Source organism: Gymnoscopelus braueri, assembly GCF_963280865.1.
Source record: "Gymnoscopelus braueri genome assembly, chromosome: 21".
NCBI classification, from domain to species: Eukaryota; Metazoa; Chordata; class Actinopteri; order Myctophiformes; family Myctophidae; genus Gymnoscopelus; species Gymnoscopelus braueri.
In genome coordinates this window covers 20,915,461-20,936,353 of record NC_137623.1, presented here as the reverse complement: position 1 = coordinate 20,936,353, position 20,893 = coordinate 20,915,461, and the positions used below count along the sequence as shown (strand labels likewise).

The 20,893-nt window shown below is 42.4% G+C and overlaps 1 protein-coding gene across 1 annotated transcript in view; it reads right to left on the bottom strand.

The window, feature by feature from the left end:
• The window catches only part of malrd1 (MAM and LDL receptor class A domain containing 1), a gene marked incomplete at its 5' end in the record, with an annotated part of 88,531 nt that overhangs the window by 22,812 nt on the left and 44,826 nt on the right, over nt 1–20,893 (bottom strand). Inside the window, 5 exons of the mRNA XM_080417440.1 lie at nt 76–237; nt 2,152–2,280; nt 6,705–6,885; nt 16,103–16,260; nt 17,338–17,583. Coding sequence (XP_080273566.1) covers nt 76–237; nt 2,152–2,280; nt 6,705–6,885; nt 16,103–16,260; nt 17,338–17,583 — 876 coding nt within the window. The remainder of the gene's footprint in view (nt 1–75; nt 238–2,151; nt 2,281–6,704; nt 6,886–16,102; nt 16,261–17,337; nt 17,584–20,893) is intronic.

The following is a 20,893-nucleotide window of genomic DNA, read 5'->3' as shown; positions in this document are numbered from 1 at the left end:
AGGCCAGTATTGTACCCTTATCCTGTGTACAGCTTGGCTTGACATTGTTCAGTGAAATGGTCTAGAGGTACTGACCAAGGCTGTGGTCAACATGGGGTCCAGCTCCTGGTGTCTGGGTCATCTGACCTATCGTCCAGTCACAGTCATCGTCAGTGTTCTGTGACAGCTGGCAGGTGTCCTCCCACTGGTCCTCTGGCATGTTGAAGCTACACGCACCTGGCAGGCTCACGATGTGATCTGGAGTGGAAGGACAGAATGAGAGAGACAGCCAGCATGACTCCTGTTGGACAGCTGTTTCCACTGACCATTATAAAACGGTGGCCATTCTGCTCTTACGTCATACTTGGCGCGGGGAGTCGCCATATGAATATGGTCGACAGGACGTAATGCCGTGTTTTTTCTCAACTCAAGAGGGAAGATTTGACTTTTTACTCCACTACAGTTATAGTTAAGAGTTACTTTGTAGATTAAGATTACAAAACATATGTTAACCAATTAAGCCAATTTTTTTTTTTTTGTCTATTAGAAAATCTAAGCTTATACAAGCTTGTAGATCTGCTATTTTCGAAAGATTTCGAAGACACATTTTTAAACCTTGTAAAATGGGACATTCTGCATAATGAGTATGTTTTCTGATGTCAATACTTGTGTACTTTTACGGAAGTAAAACATTTACAATAGGATTTTTACTTGCAGTATTTCTACATAGTGGTACTGCTACTTTAACTTAAAATAAAAAATCTGAGTACTTCTTCCACCACTGGTGTGGTTATCAGAACGTACTGTAGCAGTGCATGCTTCTGAATAACAAGGCAGGTTATCAGAACACAGTGCAGGTTTCTGAACAACAAGGCAGGTTATCAGAACACAGTGCAGGTTTCTGAGCAACAAGGCAGGTTATCAGAACACAGTGCATGCTTCTGAACAACCAGGCAGGTTATCAGAACGTAGCAGTACATGCTTCTGAACAACCAGGCAGGTTATCAGAACGTAGCAGTGCATACTTCTGAACAACAAGGCAGGTTATCAGAACGCAGTGCATGCTTCTGAACAACCAGGCAGGTTATCAGAACGCAGTGCATGCTTCTGAGCAACCAGGCAGGTTATCAGAACACAGTGCATGCTTCTGAACAACCAGGCAGGTTATCAGAACACAGTGCATGCTTCTGAGCAACAAGGCAGGTTAACAGAACACAGTGCATGCTTCTGAACAACCAGGCAGGTTATCAGAACGCAGTGCATGCTTCTGAACAACAAGGCAGGTTATCAGAACGTAGTACATGCTTCTGAGCAATAAGGCAGGTTATCAGAACACAGTGCATGCTTCTGAGCAACAAGGCAGGTTATCAGAACACAGTGCATGTTTCTGAACAACCAGGCAGGTTATCAGAACGCAGTGCATGCTTCTGAACAACAAGGCAGGCATGCCGACAAAGAGGCCTTGAGGTTCGTCAGACAATGGCCTCATGCGTCGACAAGCATGCCATCTGAGTTGCATACTGATAGGGTGGGAATCAGTTGTCTTTTTTGAAATTGCAAATCGTTGCTGTCGGGTGGAAACCTCAAATGTCCAAAACTGCTACTTTTCAGAATAAAAAAAAAAAAAAGCTAAAATACAACCTTTTGAGCTTGTAGATTTTGTAGATCTTGAATTTGTAGATCTGCTACTTTTGTGTGACACTGTAGTATGATGAAGTAGGACATTAATTTACAGTCTGGAGCACGGAAGCTCTGAAAATGATCAAGCGATAAAGCAGATGTGAGACGCCTCCTTCTCACTTCCGTTTCGTCTTTACAGTCGCGCAAATTTATCCGAATATAAATCAAAATCATCTAAGCATATATAGCCTGCTATTACATATATTTTCGTGAACGGAAATGACGAACAGATGACAGCTTCCTGTCTCGGATTTCGGGAGCCTGGAGGTGTAGTTCCAGACTCTATATAGCATTCGGAGATTGTGGAATAGTTGTCCCCCTACGCGAGACTAGCCCGACAGCAACGATATATAATGTACGTATGCAACATAGCTAGCTTAGTATTGCAGATGACCCCAATGCAAGCCGATGAGAACATTGCGTCAGGCTCACAACACTATGGCGAAACACCTCGTTTTTAGGGAGTCTCTTTAATCCCCCATCTCTACTCACTGCAATCTATCTCGTCTGATTCATCAGTGCAGTCAGGCTTGTTGTCACACACCAGGTACGACTCAATGCAGTCACCACTCTGACACAGAAAGTCTGAGACAGCAGGACAACTGGCTGGCACCACAGCACCTGTAAAACACACACACATTTTAACTATTTATTCATGTCAACATAAAGGAGAGCATACAAGGACACAAATATCAAAGGTACGGACGGTTAAGGTTACAGTCACAAAATCATGGCATATGTCTTCATGATACAATAAGCATGTCACTCAGTACTCTATGGCAAGGGTTCCCAAACTTTTCAGGCCACCACCCCCCAAAATAATCATATTTGAACTGGGAACCCCCCACCCTGACAATCACTTGGAATTGTAAGAATTACATTTAGTTTGACTCGGTTCCACAGATAAATATTGTGAAAATAGCCGAACTACAAGCTCACAACACCTCGCACTGCAAGGCGTTGTGAGCTTGTTGAAACAAAGTTCTTAAAAGTCGTTAAATTCTTTAGAAATGTGCACATATCCTGGACCTGTATACACTTATCCTGTATGTTGGTTTGTTTACTGTTGAGCGAGAAAACAATGTTGGACATTATCCCCCAAAATCCAAACCCTCAGCTTGGGAACCACTGCTCTAAGGGTAATTGGGTATAAGTAACAGCATCTCCACCATATGTGGCACACACACACACACACACACACACACACACACACACACACACACACACACACACACACACACACACACACACACACACACACACACACACACACACACACACACACACACACACACACACACACACACACACACACACACACACACACACACACACACACACACACACCTCTCTATCTATCTGCATTCACAGTAAATATGGCACATGTACAGTTCCATCTGCCATATTACTAACACCTTATGTTACGGATACAAAAAGCACCTTCTTCTCCAAATAGAGCAGCTGCCTAATGGCGGAGATTGAGCAATATTTTGCAAGCTGCTTTGCTTTACATTTGGACAACCCCATAATGGTCAGGCAGCCTGTGGGCATGCCCCATGCTGCCAAATCTAAAAGCAATGACATGACACTTAATGGCTGGTTGATATTTTACTTGTTTATTTAGGAGGCTTCCTCTAAACTTGAGTCAAAAGCACAGCCAACGTCCAATAGGAAAACCTCTCTGCGGTTAATAGTCATACAATGATTATTAAAATTTTTTGTTAAAAATTCCTCATCAAATCACAATGACATCCGGTGTACTTGAAGTTATATTTGCAAATGCATTGGGGTCAATGCATTGAAACATTTCTGGTTTCACACAGGAGTTTTCGAATCAAATGTGGATGACAATACAGTATATGGCACAAAGACTCTATAACCTGATGCTGTCCTAGTGTACTGTAGACACTAAGAGTCATACTTATTGGGATACCAGATGGACAGATTAAGCTTTGTTGGCGGCACTTGAAGGCGTGCTCTTACCACGAAGATGAGAATATCTTCATCACACACACACGCACGCACGCACACACACACACAACACAGGGCCAGGCCAGAGAGGGAACCATGAGCATCATTGAGTATTATGATGAAAAAAATGCTCAGAATGGCCAAGAGAGGTACAATTTACAATAAATGATAAACCCATTTAATTTAATGAGACACTCTCATCTAGCTCTATCTAGCTGTAAGCCTTTTCTATTGGAATGGACCATAATCTACTCAGGGCTGTCTACTGTGTACAACAACACATGCCTTCAGTTGGCACCAGAGGATTTGAGCAGCACAGAAGAAGTAAACAAAAAGCGAGTGAAGGCATTCCAGTGTAATCACTGCACTCTCCTCCTGTCTGGCCTTGTTTTGACACTGAACAGGGCTGATGGAGATCAAGAGAATGCACTGGTTTATACCCGTTAAGCGAGCGTGTGTGTGTGTGTGTGTGTGTGTGTGTGTGTGTGTGTGTGTGTGTGTGTGTGTGTGTGTGTGTGTGTGTGTGTGTGTGTGTGTGTGTGTGTGTGTGTGTGTGTGTGTGTGTGTGTGTGTGTGTGCGTGCGTGCGTGCGTGCGTGCGTGCGTGCGTGCGTGCGTGCGTGCGTGCATGTGTGTGCTTCATAGAGATGAAGAAATGAAATGACTACCGAAACAAGGACAGAGTGGAACTGGAATCCAGGAATGCAGATCAGAACTACAAATCTATTTTGTATGAATATACAACCTAATTGAACACATCTGTGTTAGCTTCATTCCTTTCTGCACAGGCACTGTCTGCTTGTTTTGTGTTCATTCTTATTTGTACGAATGTCTGCTTTGCTTTCCTTTATATGTGTGTGTACTTGCTGGTATTGGTATCTCTCTCTCTCTCTTTGACACTGTGACTGTGGCGATATCAGGATTCTCTGTGATGTCATAATGTCACTGTCATTGTGCTTTCTTTCTTGCTCACATTTCTTTTTTTGCCAAGGCTTGGGGTAGGGACACAGTATGGACACTGTGGTTGTGTGTTTGCCGTGTTCTGCAGTGCTATAGGCTATTAGGCAGGAGCTTAACAACCGTGATGCAGCCAACGCAGTAAAATAAAATGATAAATACATACAGATACAGAGATGCAATGACAGTTGAGTTGACAAAAGTTTGGCGTAGCCCGGTGACTGCTGCTAGCACCTGCGGGCCCCCCAACAGCTCTAGTGAAGAGGGTAGGCTAATAACGTGGAGGAAGTCAGAAGAAGCAAGGTTACCGTGGGCTCCCCTGACTGCGCTGAGCTGCTGCTGCTGCTGTGTTCACAATCGCGGAAGGTACGCGTTCATCTCGACCTCGCAACTACTGTACAGTATGCCGCTGTCCTCTTGGTTTATAGACCAAAATGCGCAGTTTGGGCTGTTTTCTATGTGTTCTGTTCTGTCTCAAATTGCTTTTCCTTTCTTTTCTAAACAGAGAACCAACAATTCTGTCTAAAGGCCAAATCTCCCTAAATGTAGGCTAATGTTCCAATAACTATTTTATTTGTGATGTGTTATGCAAACACAATGAATAGGCTTAGCTATCTGCATTTAATTATTATATTAAGCGTTTATTATGAATTGTATGTATAGGTTTTGCCTGGGCGTTTCCATAATTGTTGATAGTCCGATCGGAATTAATAAGTCACCATCAGCGTAGGCCGCGCGCCCGCTGCGGGTTGCGGGCCCGCGGTGACCACCCCTCGCCGGGGCCCACTGTTGGCTCGTAACGCCACTGCTATTAGGATGTACACAACTGTTCTTGTGATGTTATTCCTGTATGTTACAGTACCTTTTCTTACTCTGTAGCTGCAAATCAACTGCCGTGCTGCCTCTAGCGACTCCCGCCAATATCTTGGTGGCTGGAACCTGGATAGTTGCCACATGTTTTTTGGCTTTGCCAGGCCCTGCTCACTGAACATCTGCCCCATGACACAAATGCTGTATCTAATAATAGCATCTGTCAACTGCCATTGTTGGTCTGATAAACAGACAGGTGATATTAGGCTTCTGGGCTTCAGGCGGGGCTGGTCTGCAATACTTGCAGCAATCACAATTGTACATTGACCTTCAGTACTTGGGCCACCAACATTACAGACATCCAGTAACCCAGGGCACAACAGCCAAAGCCTTAATGCCCCCAAACAATATCACTGTGATGCTTTAATGATGAGAGATGATGCCAGTGCTAGAGCAAGCAATAACACAATGCATTTCCCATCAATAATACATACACTTTGTTCCTCTGTTAGCAGACTGAATGTGCACTCAAACTGACATTGGATAGAGTCAAGATGTGTACCTAAATGGAGCAGGAATGCAAATTAAAAAGGGAGCTGTGAAAGTAAATGCTGACACAACAGTTTAATATAATTTGATCCACATTATGCAAGCGAGGGCCAAGGTGCCACATAATGCCTGCGATTATCATTGCTAAAGATTTGCATAGGTTGTGTTTTCTACGGGAAATGGTATTTTCCCTTATCTATTCATACAGTATCTGTCTGGGAAATGTGAGACACAGCTCCATTCATTTTTAAACCACTTATCTCCCCTGCACCGTCCGAAGTTTTTAATCTCCCACAAAATACAGGATCCATTAATGAGATCAGCCTTCTTCAACAACAAGACTGAAAAGATAATAATCTAAAGACGAGACTACCACAAGAGTAGAGGCAGAAGAAAGTAAACACATAAATAAATAATACAAGTAAGTAATTAGCTAATGATAATAGGCTACTTTTTATTTGTATTTTGGTCTTACTACGGCACCTTTTGGGAGAGTTAGTGGATATTAAGTCATCGGACCTTGTGTGTGAGCTACGCCATATAATTGGTGGGGGGCAATCACATGGTTTTACAGTGTTAGAAAGGTCAAGTCTAGGCTTGGGTTTGGTGAGGTTAAGGTTTTGGGACGGAGCTGGAGCGGGCCTTCAGAGAGCCTGATGGCTTAATAGCGTTTCCTTTAACAATGCCTTCCAACGGCCGAATATCCACTGCCTTTTTTCCCCCTTTCTCCTCCATACTTATTCTGCTCATGGCACTCACTGGGGGAGCAATCTATGAACTCCAGGTCATCCAAGGCCGCGCCTCCGCTCACGTCCCTGGAGCGGACACCCTCGAAGATCACCTCAAAGTTCCTCAGCTTCCTGAGGGGGATCTCAGCCTGATTCCATCTGTCCCCCTGGTGGCCCGTCTTGTTCCACACTTCCCGCAGCTCATTCTCTGTCTGGTGGAGAAAAAGCAGCAACAGTCACAGTAAAGTAAAACCCTGGAGGAGTGTTCATTTTAACTCTGAAATTGACATTACAATATTTCTTCCATGAACCACATGGGTAAAAGTACCAATACTGTAATGTAGAAATACTCTGTTCACAAGTAAAAGTCCAGAATTCAAAATTTACTTGAGTAAAAGGACAAAAGTATTGGTATGAAAATGTACATAAAGTACCAAAAGTAGAAAGCACTCATTATGCAGAATGTTCCATTTCACAAGTTTTCAAATGTCTAAAAATCTTTTGAAAATAGCAGATCTACAAGCTCACAACGAGTCGCATTGTGAGCATGTAGATCGGCTATTTTCAAATGGCCGAAATGCATATAGGGTTGAAGTGGTTAATGTATGTTTTGTAATAATAATAAAAATCTACAAAGTAACTAGTACCTAAAGTTTTGAAATAATTGATGTGGAGTAAAAAGTACAATATTTGCCTCCGAGCTGTAGTGGAGTAGAAGTAAAACATATCGAAAATTGGAAATACTCCAGTAAAGTAAAAGTACCTCAAAATTGTACTTATGTACAGTACTTGAGTACATATACTTAGTTACTTTCCACCACTGGAAGCTACAGCACTGATTAATTTCAGAAACATAAAAGAAAAGCTTTGACTGTCAGTATCAATGAGTTACATGTCACGACTCACAAGTAACAAACACGAGGAGGAGAGACTTTTTCTTGCTGCTGAGTAGCAGGGGAATACCATACAAGTGCAGTCATTAAATATCCATTAGCATAATATCATAGTCCCTATACAGTCTGAGCTTTACTTTTCAGAGTGAAAATGTCTCCGAAATCCCCACGAGTTTTGGTAATGCATCGGTCTGACTCTGATGCCACATGTGGAACATATTACATGGAAGGCCAATGTGCATAGCTTGGTAAGACCTCTTGGTTTTTTTCCCATGGTTACTGGCCAGGCATTGACTAATAAAGCTTTGAAACATCGAATGTGAATTTGAACAGGATGTGTCACTTGGGAGGATAAGCCAGCCTTTCACCACAGCCTTTGAGCGCCATGCCAAAGGAGGAGTTCACCATGAGCCATGTACTAAGTCCTTATCATAACATCATAGAGATAATTGTGTTTGGTTTCACATTTAGCGGAGGTACATACTGTATGAAATAGAATATCACTTGTTTTTTCTCCTTTGGTTTTGCAGAGGTATAAAGCTGCATAAAAAGCATGGCATACACACCACACCCTCTGTTTCTGCCTTGCTTCTTAATAGTGACTTAACAGGTAAACTAGAAGAGGAGTAATACAAACTTTGGATTGAACAGACCTTAGGTTGTGATACGACTCCAAATGACACCAATTTTGGAGAGAAAAAACACATACATAATCGTTACGATCATTCTCACTTGAGGTGATCGGTACAATCGTTAAAACCCACTTCAGATTCAAGTCCGTATAGAATGCAATAAGGTGCACTGCCTGGTTAAACCATAGCGTTTAATAAGGTGGGAGTAGATTTAACTATCAATCACCCTTAACTTCATGGTGCCCTGGCCCAAAACGGGACCAGTGAGGCTTAATGGTGAAGCCTTCCTGTGATCTTTGTGCATGCAGAATGAATTACTGCATGTGTTATGTACATTGTGCCTTGCCTCAGTTTTACTATAGCTATATATTTCCCATAATTGTCCAAAAAGAGAAATAATTACCCACACACCAGTTTTGCTACTCCCACGGTGCATTTTATTGACGTAAACATTTCTACCTGTCTGGTCTTCGTCAGGTAATCTACCGTAACAATTGTGAAACCTTCTGGCCAATGCAACTCCTAGGGCAAGAAGAACACATATACTGTACATCCGATCCAAGAAGACTGCTTATATCGTATAAGCTCATAGCAGGAGTTGGAAAAAGTTGCCAGAGGGCTGAGTGCCGTGAAAGAGTGTAATCTGCTCAAAACAGAGGACATGCAATGTCACGTTTCACTCTGCAGTTTGAAAGCGTACCCTTGGGTAAGCCGTGTGCAGGCTGTCTCCTCAGCTTCGTTGCCAATGGAGCCCTGGCTAGAATAATCTAGTTACTGTGAGACTAAAGCATAGGTTAATAGGCGGTCTTACAACAGGACTAAACCTACATTCATGTGGGAGATAGAGAGAAGAGCTGAATCCATAAAGATTGCATGATGCTTGCAAAGCACTGTCTCAGAGCAATATTAATGGAGGCACTGATTTGTTCAATTTGTGGATTCATTTCCTGGGTTCACAGTCGAACGCAGTGCAACCCCAAATCCACTTTGTGCACGGTGAAGAGTGAACATACATTTACATAATTTCATTTCATCAACCCTGATGACAGTCCAGGAGAAAAGACATCCGAGGAAAAGTTGAAATCACCATGAAATACGAATTTCATTGAAATCTCTCCCAATGTCTTAGTACACTGGATGTCCTGCTAAGCTGAAATCCAATTTATATTCATGGCCTTTTTCATTTTATGGGGCCATTGGCAGCTGTTTTACTGTCGACTCACCTTCAATTCAGAACAAATTTGACTTTGTTTACTTTTATGCCTGTCTCTGTAAAGAGTAAAGCACTATTACTCTATTAGAGGGGATGATGTAATATTCTTCTTGCTCTTCCGGTGTTGCGGTGCTGCTTACAACTTGGGAAAGATAGACAAGCGTGTTTGTTTAAGTCTGTCAAATGTGTCAAAGGTTTTCAAGCACGTTGACGTTTGTTGGAGGCTGACGAGTTTATCTGGTCAGAAGAAAGTGAATGAGAGAACAAGAATAATAACACGATGGGGAAGAACACTGTTGGAGTGCTGTTGGTCCTGATTACTACGTTTGTAGCCGATCTAAGGTTGTAGCCGATCTACAACCTTAAACAAACCTCTTGTAGATTGGCTATTTGGGAAACAGTGTTCCAGAGCATTTGCAACAGCTTGAAGACAGGCGGCCACATATCCATGGAGGAGGAGGGCTGGCATTCAACATTGACACCATCAAAGGTCAGGTTCAGACTCCACCTGCCGTAGCATCTGCCCTAGCCTTGACGACCTTGCAGGCTTATGCAAAGGTTAAAATGTGATTTAAATAGCATGTTATGTAGACAGATGCATGCATGGCTTCAGTGTTGCCAGATTTTTAAGAAAACAAGCTCCTAAAAGAAGCCACTAGGCCACGTTTAAACCTATACATCGGCTATTTGAAAATAGACGATATACAAACAAAATCATTTTTTTTTAAATAAAATGTGGAATATTTGGAAGATTTTTTAAAACATTCTAACAACACAAATCTGGTTCAGGGCTCCCTGGCACAAAACATTTTCAGAGGGGGGGATCAGGGACAAATCCATAATTGATTTGAGGGTCCATGACATGAACATTTGAGAACTACTGGTTTAAATAATAATAAAAAAATGTGAAAGCAAGCCCAAATAAGCAACTTTAGAAACAAGCCCAGAAAAAAACGCAACCACCAATAAGCAACTTAACAGAAAAATAAGCCCAAAGTCGCTTATAATAAACGGACATGGCAACACAGCATGGATTCCCTGTGGATCTCTGAAGTTATGCTGATGATGTCATGTTGATGACATCACTGTGGAACTCCATATTTGGGCAAGACTGGGTGGATGACACACATGGGTCGTGATTTACAAGCGGCCAAACTGGGTTTTCTCCAATCTCTAGGAGGGTAGCTGGCATCTCCCTCAGTCATCCGTGAGGGATTTGGAGTATAGCCTAGTGTGCCTACAGAAAGGAGCCAGTTAATGTGGTTCGGGCATCTGGTAAGGATGCCTCCTGGTCGCCTCCCCAGGGAGGTTTTTCCAGGCACGTCGTCCAGCTGGGAGGAGGAAGCCACGGGGCAGGGAACCTGCTGGCCATGCTGGCCAGGGAACCTTTCAGGATCCCCCCCCAGTCAGTGCTGGATAATGTGGTCATGGAGAGAGAGGTCTGGGTCCACTACTACTGCTGCAACTGCTACCTATGCCAGTATTTTCCATACACGGGTCGGGACCCCTTTTATGGGTTGCGACTAAATATCTTATTTTTTTCCCCCTTTTCAAAATACAAAACAAATATTGAAATGTAAATCTTTCTGAAAGAAATAAATGTCAGAGACACAAATAATACAATATTATATGTATATATATAATATAGGGCGCTCAGGTGGCGCAGTGGTAAAAGTCACTGCCTACCACCACGGAGGTTGTGGGTTCGAATCCACCGTGGTGCATCCGGCTTTGTCGAGCGTCTACACCATAGAGGTATAATATAACTAGAGGGCGGATTGCCCCGCCCCCAGCTATCATTTCAATGAATGTGCTCAGTGGCGTTTTGAAGCACCCGGAAGCATGCCGGAAGCATGCCGGAAGCATGCCGGAAGTAGAATTATTGAGTCGTTTTTGGACAACCATAGAGTTATGAGCATGCGCACTAGTGTCCTTTTTGCGTCCTACGGCAGCCCGGTTGCCAAGGAATGAACGCGAGATATTTATTAAATACACTCGAGATGTATTTATGTATAATATGTTTACATATTTATATTTATATATATAAATATCTCTCAGTATGTTTTGCTCGTGCATGTATTTCTCCCCGCCTGCAGTTCCAGCTTTGGCCACTGGGGTGGCGGCTTCAATGTTTCTCAGCAACTCTGGGGGCTTGGTACACGAATACAATTGGCCCGTGTTTGGGGGAGGAAACCAGGCGGGGAGGGTGATATCGGTCAATACACGTACTCCCCACGGGCTAGGGTGGCACCTGTCAGCGGGGAGTGTTGGGCGGGAAGAGTAGGACGAAGGCTCTACATTCTCCTGGTGGGGGCTCCTCACTGGCAGGTGAGTCAGTAGACAGACAGTAGGATACGACAGCAGTGACAACACAGAAATGTGTGTGGGGAGGAATCAATTGGCATAACGACTAAATTGGGGAGAAAAAGGGGTAAAAAATTATTGGCTACTCAAAAAAAAAAAAAAAAAAAAAGTAGTGAACATAGCAGATCTACGAGCTCACCATTCACTAGTTTTGGGTCCAAGGGAGATTTCTGTTTCTGTTCTGTTTTGTTTTGTGTCTCTAGCCAAAAGCTTTGGGAACCATTGACCTACGCCATCTCAGAATCAGAATCAGAATCAATCTTTATTGTCACATCACATTACAAGTGAGGTGGGTGAATTCTTAGTTGTGCAGGCTCATCATTGCAGTTAAAAAGATAGATAGAGTCATCTCATAGAGAGAGAGGAGAGGCATAAGGTGCATGATATATGACTCATCTGCATAATACAATAATGTGACTAAAGTGCATAATAAATAAAACCTGACTCCAGATAGGTGGATGGATGGATGATTGGTGGATAGGCCGAAATGTGAATCTGAGATTATGAATTCACAAAATACTACTTATTTGGCCTACTACTTTACTTCTTTGGCCTACTGGCAGCATGCACAAGACATTGGGGGAAGGGGGTACATTATGGCTCTTAATGGGGGAACGTGCAATACCTTGTGTAGGACATCTGCAATATTCTAAATAGAGCATCAGGCAACATCCTTGGTGTGCATGTTCTGGTGTATATGGACCTGTGTGTGCAACTGAATGTGAACTATCTCTTGTATTACATACAGATGCATGGAATAAAGCTAAATACAATCTGAAAGTCCTATAATGTGCGATTTGTGAAACAGTATGAAAGGAGATTAACACAATTAACACAATATGTAAAACTACGATTTTTAGTAATATTGTTCCTGCTGTTCTACATACTGCCAATCAGGTGAAGAAATCACAGATTGAAGCTTTACGCTTTGCTTTCATTAAATATCCGAGGCCATCAGGGTTTTATGGAACATGCTTGTGAACATAGTGCTAGTTTGACCACTTCAAATGCTCTAATCTTAAAATAATAACCAAAAGTAGCCTATCTGTGACGCATTACGAGCTTGTAGATATTCTATTTTCGCTGCGCAACATGCTTCCATAGAAGACATGCTGGCTTCTATGGAATACAAATGACTGAAATCAGTCGTGGTGACTAAGAACTTTAATCTCTGCAGATGTGTATGGAGAGGCTCTGTGCTGCTACAGTATGCCATCTGTGTTCTCTCGAAACCCCAAGACTAATTTGAGGGACACAATAAAGGCTCGCCTTGATCCACCTTGAATATTGTTGCAATTTATTGGTTCCATTTAGTTAATTTGAAAAAAAGGGCATATCTATTGCGGCAAACATCCCAGAACAATATAAAAGGAAATACTGTTGATTTCCTCTGGAGAAATATAGAATTTGTTCTTCATAATCTACTTTGCTCATGGGAGACCAGATTCCAATTGAGAACAATTGAATCTATTTCGCCTATTGGCATGGTCGTTGTCCCTCGTGTTAAACTGTTACGGTAGCCTATTATAAGGACCCTCTCGAAAACGAGATGACACATCTCAAGGGGTTATCCTTCTAATAAAGGTACTATTGATTTTTGCTGTGCTGGAGAACTTCTACGGTATTAGGCCTAACCACATGAACCCCAATTCATTAATGATAAAGTAGGGTATGAATTCTAGGGCTTCTACTGGTTCTACCGAGTGAAGACCCGCCCTCGCTGCGGTTGCAGCCAATAGCGAAGTTCAAAGATGGCGTATATCATATTCGCCAAAAAACCAATGGCGCTGGCTTTGTCCATTAATTTTACTGTCTATGTTCTGTACTAAGCTATAAGCTCTGTTCATATTCATATTATAGGCCTTCCTAGTCAATGCATACACTTGACTGGTTTACTTTTCTCTCTCTCCTTCTCTGTCAAATCATTGCTGCATGACCTGTGAGCTCCTTCCAATCTCCATGCCTGTGTGTGTGTGTGTGTGTGTGTGTGTGTGTGTGTGTGTGTGTGTGTGTGTGTGTGTGTGTGTGTGTGTGTGTGTGTGTGTGTGTGTGTGTGTGTGTGTGTGTGTGTGTGTGTGTGTGTGTGTGTGTGTGTGTGTGTGTCTCTCTCTGTGCGCGCGTGCCTGCTATTTAACCACCATGCCATGACTAAAGATGACCTTCCTTAAAGGTCCAATTTTACATTTTCTATCTAGATTTTATATGCGAACTCTGTGTAATCATTCAAGTCACATGTAGTCTTGGATTTGGGAACCTCCACAGTGAAAAGTTAAATGTTTAAGTGAGGATTCATTAGCCAGTCTTTGTTATGCTTCAGAGAGGTCTGTTGGGGCCCACTGGTGGACCATGAGGATATTGAAAGTGGGCCCTGAAGTAATTGGCAAAACACTAAATGAATGTTTTTAAAAAATGTCATGATAGTTTTTTCTTTAAAACCTTGAGAAATGAGTTTTCATTCAAAATGAGTTTTCACACACACACACACACACACACACACACACACACACACACACACACACACACACACACACACACACACACACACACACACACACACACACAGTGGTTCTCAACCTTCACAAAAGGAAGGTTGGGAACCACTTGTCTAACTCGCTGAGCCACCAGGCACCCCACCAGCATAGAGTGTTTTAGTTGAATACAATTAATCACAGTGCCAACAATTATTATTCAAGTCCTACTAATCAAAACGAGCAGGATACAGACAAGGGTACATTTTTACACTCTCTCTTAACACTCCAGCTATTTTCTCCAGTGTGCCAGGAGAGTAATGTCCTGTATAAAACAAAAGGTAAAGCACAACCCTATTTTCCGCTGATGGCACTCTTGCTTCCTGTAAATGCACTGTGGTGAAATGGATTCACACACACACACACACACACACACACACACACACACACACACACACACACACACACACACACACACACACACACACACACACACACACACACACACACACACACACACACACACACACACACACACACACACACACACACACACACACACACACACACACACACACACACACACACACACACACACACTTCATGTCCACATAAAGGAGAGCATACAAGGACACAAATATTAAAGGTACAGTTAAGGTATTGACAAAATCATGGCATATGTCTTCATGATACAATAAGCATATCACTCAGTACTCTATGGCCAATTATGGCAGACAGCACAGTACTTTGCCAGCCTTTTTGCCTCCTTTTTGGGTATCCGAAGTTGTTGAAACAACCAGTCTGTGGGTGTGTCCTGACCTAGGCTACCAAATATAAAACAAATAGTCTGCACCCATAGCCCAGCTCTGAGATGGTACTGTATATACAGAAGTGGTTGGTATTTAATGACCTTGGTCATAAAGGCTTCCTCTAGGCCACACACACACACACACACACACACTGCAGTGCACAGCACTAGGTACAGTATATTGGCTGCAGCAATTACTAGAGTAATGCTATGCTAATTCCACTTGGCGGGATATCACCCCTCGCTGTTTGATGGAAAACAAAGTCTTGCAAATTTACATGATGACTCGCCCACCTGCCTTTCTGCAAATTACACTAAACGCTCTCCATTGTGTATGTAGGCTCATGCGCACACAAGGACACGCAGTGTTTTACAGTACACCGACGCACGCTGACATGGCAAAGATGCACGTAAACAGACAAGTCCTTTAAAGTCAATAATGCATGCAAAAGCTAGTTGGTTAATCACTTAAAAGGGGTATTTCACTTTAAAACACTTTAAGACACTGACTTTAATAAGGATCATCATAATTATCATAATTATCCATTTCCATAGGTAACCATGGGGACCACATTTCAAGGTGGATAGGTAGTGAATCTGCAGAGAATTATTCGCTGTCGGGCTGAAACGTGTCCAAAAGGGTTACTTTCCAGGAAATGGATAAAAGAACCTGTGCTCCCATGGATCTGATGTAGTTATTATTCAGTCGGCTCTTACATATTTATAAAACCCACAAAACAGAATGAACCACTTTCCACTTTTCCACTTCCACTTTTCACTTGAAAACTAATTAAAAAAAATAGCAGATCTACAAGCTCACAACGTGCCACGACGCGACACATTGTGAGCTTGTACGTGGTCTATTTTACATCGGCTATAATCCGAGTTCCCAGAAGTTCTCGCAGAAAGACGGGAGGGGCGAGCGGCTGTGTCTGCCGACGGCAACAAAATGTCCTGCTGATATCAGTTTATTTAGTCAAGACACTGTTGTCACCGGACCCAAACTAAAATAACCTATTGTACGTCTGAACCATGTCTATGAATGACTTACCTTGATCAGCAGACGGATGGTTCCTGAGGCCTTACGGGAGATGTAATACCAGAAGGAGAGTTTGCAGATGGCACTAGACTCTTTCCAAACAGAGCTCCTGATATGGGCCTTATCGCCCTTCAGTCCCACCGGTGTAGCCTCCAGATAGACGAAGTGGCCTTAAGACAGAGTAGATGAAAGAGAGAGAGCCAGAATGAGGTCAGACAGAGGAAAGAGAAACACAGACAGATTGATGGAAAGACTGATAGCTCTATCTCTTCTCACAGAAAGTGAGATCAGTGGAGGACAAAGTGCTCAACTCCAGTACTTGAGTGAAAGTATAGATACTCCAGGTCGAATATTACTCAACTACAAGTGAAAGTTGCTCAATCAATTTGTACTTGAGTTTAAGTACTGGAGTACTCAAGTACTCAAAAGTATGTGCTATTTTTTTTACTTAAGTGTTTAAAAGTACAAATAATAAAGTACATTTTCTTTTAAATATCAATACATTGCTATATATTGAAAACGTTCCCAGAATTTTTTAAATCATAATAATAGTAAAAATATCAGACCTACAAGCTCACAACGCGTCACATCGCCGTACAGTACTCAATTAAATGTACTTTGTTCCTTTCGACTACTGCCGGGGGACCTTATCAGTTCTCACCTTCTCAAAGATTCTCTGTTAAGTCAAACTTCCAAAGAGAGAACAGGATTTCCGGCATTTGACTTGATCCACGATTAAATGATTAAAATCTGAAGAGTAATCTATTTTAGCAGCATGTAAATACTGCAGTTATTCATAATAGTAGGAGATTTTTTTCACGTACATGGTGGCAATCATTTTCTGCAATCAGTACAATCAGTTCTCAGCCTAACTTCAGTAATACTGTATGTGATGGGCAGAATTCAACAGAGGAATGTGGGACTATTAAACATACAACCTTCTCAATGAACAAAATCACTTTTTAATGTGCAACTGACAATATCGTCTCTGTCGGGTGGAAACCTCATAAGTCCAAATCTGTTACTTTTCAGGATTCAAATAAAAAAATAGCAAAAGTAGCAGATCAACAAGCTCAAAACGCATCGCTTCACGCCACGCTTCGAGCTTGTGGATCTGCTACTTTTGAGTAGGGCATCAAGTAGGGCATTAATTAAAGAAAAAACACAAAACGTTTAAATACGGAGATAAGAGGTTACTGCCCGACATCGACAATATAACAAAGCAAAGGGAAAACGGCACTGCATACCCTTTTCATTCTGCAAAGTGTGATCAAATGGAGGTCGTATGCTCTGGACTGACCCCGCGCCCAGCGTCCAATCAAAGTTATCGGCCCGGGAGCTCTTCCAACCGCAGCGGCCGTGCTCAAAGGAGCAGGACGCCCCACAATCCCTTTCATCAGTGCCGTCTGCGCAGTCATCTGTGAAGTCACAGCTCCGCTCTGGAGCGAAGCACTGGCCGCTGTCACACTGGAGGAAGTCATGAGGACACGAGCCTGTCACACAAAGCACGTACACACACACACACACGCACACGGTACATGTAAGTACTTTGTTTCAATACTTCTATACTTTACTTGAGTTAATAGCCTATCATCACAATTTTACTTCAATACATTTAAAATGATTCCTTTACTCTACTACATTATCATTGGACACCTCGTTACTCAAATCAAATCAGAATATGATTATAAGTCACTCATCATCATGATGATATTGGATTATCCACACTGCTCATATTCAGAACAGGTACTCTCATCAAGACAAGATGCCTCCTGTCCATTGTAGTATGCTCATGTATAAAATAGATTTAAAGTGGTTAAACTGATTTTGATGCTATTAAGCAACTTTGCTGGGGACCCCCTGGAACCCCCTCAAGGACCCCTGGGGGTCCCCAGACCCCACTTTGAGAACCAATGGCCTAAGGTGCCAGTACACCCAGAAACGCCACTGCCGAGAACCATTCCAAAAAATGTCTTCCATGCCAATGAATGACCTGATTTTAACTTAGTTTAACACGATAAGAGCTTAGTTTCCCAAATGCCCATTGATATTAACACTCTAATAAAGACACAGCCAGACAGGTATTCAAACCTTGTTAAACCAGGTACCAAACAGTGGCGCATACAGAACGTGCTATATTGAACTGGGCCTTGAAAAATCTGTCTGAGTCTGAGTTTTTTAAGCTCTCGATATTATAATGACATTTGTCAATATGACAAAATATGAATGAATAAATTCTTCTCACTGTTAAAATGGTCTTTAATGCTTTGAAAAGTTCAAAGCCATTGGTTCAATTTAGAAAGAAGAAGAATGTGAAGTAGAAAGTAGACAAAAGTACAGAGATGGCCATGGAAATAATAACAATAATACACTTGACTTTTAAAGCAATCTTTGGAACTTTGTTACTAATTGCTCCATCTACACGCAAGAAGGCAGTACGCCTTCCCTCTCAGCTTTCCTACTTACTATCTTAATAAAATAAAATAAAGTACAAAGGGATGAGGACTAACCACTCTCCCTCTTTAAAAACACAGCATGAGTTCTCCATCGTGTCTACTGGACTAGTATACATTTAGTATTTATGGTAATATTATTGACCATTGACCTCATTTTTTATGTCCGTGGCTAAAAAAAAATTAGTTTGAGGAAAATGTCCATTACAAGCCGGCATGTTGATGACCCCTGTGCCTCACATGTACACTGCATAGACATTAACACCACATGCACACGCACACACACATTAACACCTCATGAGCGTGCCCTCAAGGCTGGAACACTTCATAGACAGCTTCACTCTTCACTCAGTTGGTCAATATCATTCCACTGCATGATGTATAAAAAAAAGATACTTGACCACTTAAACCCCATATCGTCTCTGTCGGTTGGAAACCTCATAGGTCCAAAACTGTTACTTTTCAGGATTCAAATTCAAAAGCATCAAAAGTAGCAGATCTACAAGCTCGAAACGCGTCGCTTCGAGCCGCGCTTCGAGCCGCGCTTCGAGCCGCGCTTCGAGCCGCGCTTCGAGCCGCGCTTCGAGCCGCGCTTCGAGCTTGTGGATCTGCTACTACGCTGTAGTATGATCAAGTGGGGCGTTAATTCACAAAAAAAAACACAAAAAGTTAAAATATAGAGATAAGATGGAGGTTTATGCCCGCCAGCAACGATACACAGTACTTAGTTGACCGAGGCCCCCGCAGGGCTCTATACCAGTGGTTCTCAACCTGTGGGTCACAGCCAGGGCCACAGGATTTTTGGGGGGCCCCTAGATGTCAAATAAAATAAGAACGAGGTAAAAATGGTGAAAATAGCCGATCTACAAGCTCACGCTATTTTCACAATATTTATCTATGGAACTGAGTCAAACTAAACGTAATGCCTCAACTCCGTCTCCTACAATTCCAAGTGATGTCAGGGTGAGGGGTCCCCAGTTCAAATGTGATTATTTTGGGGGGTCGCGGGCTGAAAAGGTTGAGAACCACTGCTATAATACTTCAGCTCCTTTTTTCCCTCTACACCAAAAATCTCTTCAGTGCGTTGCATTGCGACAGATCGTGAGCTTGCTCAATAAATAAAAGTTTTATGCTCAATAAATATAATGCATTTCAATCCAAGAGTTGTCTTGACTGAAATGCATTTTAAAGCACAAACTGATTTCTAGCCGTGAGAACAGTCCCTGAAGATTTATTGAGGAAATAAATTCAAACGCGCATGGCTTCTTCTTCTTCTTCTTCTGACAGCAAAATCAGCTAGAGAAGCAGAGCATTTAAAGGTGGGTATATCAGCTGAAAGGTTGCATTAAATAAATGAAAGAATAAAGAAAAGGTTCGCAATAATGTCACATTACACAGCACCACATGCCAAATGACTGGAATGGTCCGTTAACTTCAAATCAAAATAAAAATGCTTGCAAAAAAAAATATTTATATCGAACGTTGGAGCCTTCCCAGTATGTCTTCAACAGACAGGGTTGAAAACACAACACCTTGAGTACTTAACATTAAGTTAAGAGCATAAAAAAGCCAACTCAAGTGAGAACAGTCCATCTGCGCTATCACCAGTGCATCTTTTAGAGGCTTAAGTATACGACACAAAGGAGCATATTGCAACCAGCCCAAATCATTGTATCATGATAGGCTGTAGGAGGGTGGGGAAAGGAAGGGCGGGGGTCTGCTTCTTTTGGCAGCAGACATTCCAGTGGGGTCAGCGCTTGGCTATGGAGAGCATTAGAGAGGGAGATGAGGCGAGGCGTGATGAAGAAGGGGTGGTCCTTCTTAAATTAAAGTAGAGAAGGGGGGATAAGACCCTGCTAAATCCTTTGTTCCTCTTCAGGTGCAAAGGACCAGAAGCAATCCACCCCAGCCAGGCCACACGGGAAGGCAGGAAACCACTCCTCCAGTCGAGGTAGTCAATGCTTCCGTGGCGTCTACGGTTGCACATACTACTGTGTGAGGACTCGGGAGTACACATGAGTTCTTAGTATGTTCTCAGTATGTTGCGTGTGTTTGTGTGTTTGTGTGTTTGGTATATTTGTTGGTATTCGCATTCCAGGAACGCATACCGTGTCATTTTAGGTTAGATTCTCGAACTTATTTATGTCAAGGACCCCCAAGATGATATGTATTTGTCTGCAGACCCCCTCCAGGGACCCCCAAAAGCAAAGATTTTAGTTAAAAATATATATATAAGATTTGCACAAACTATTATTACTACGATTTATACTACGAAATAGCAGATCTACAAGCTCATAGCGCGGCACTCCCGGATGGAATGGGTTAAATAATTTGTTCCAGGGACCTACGC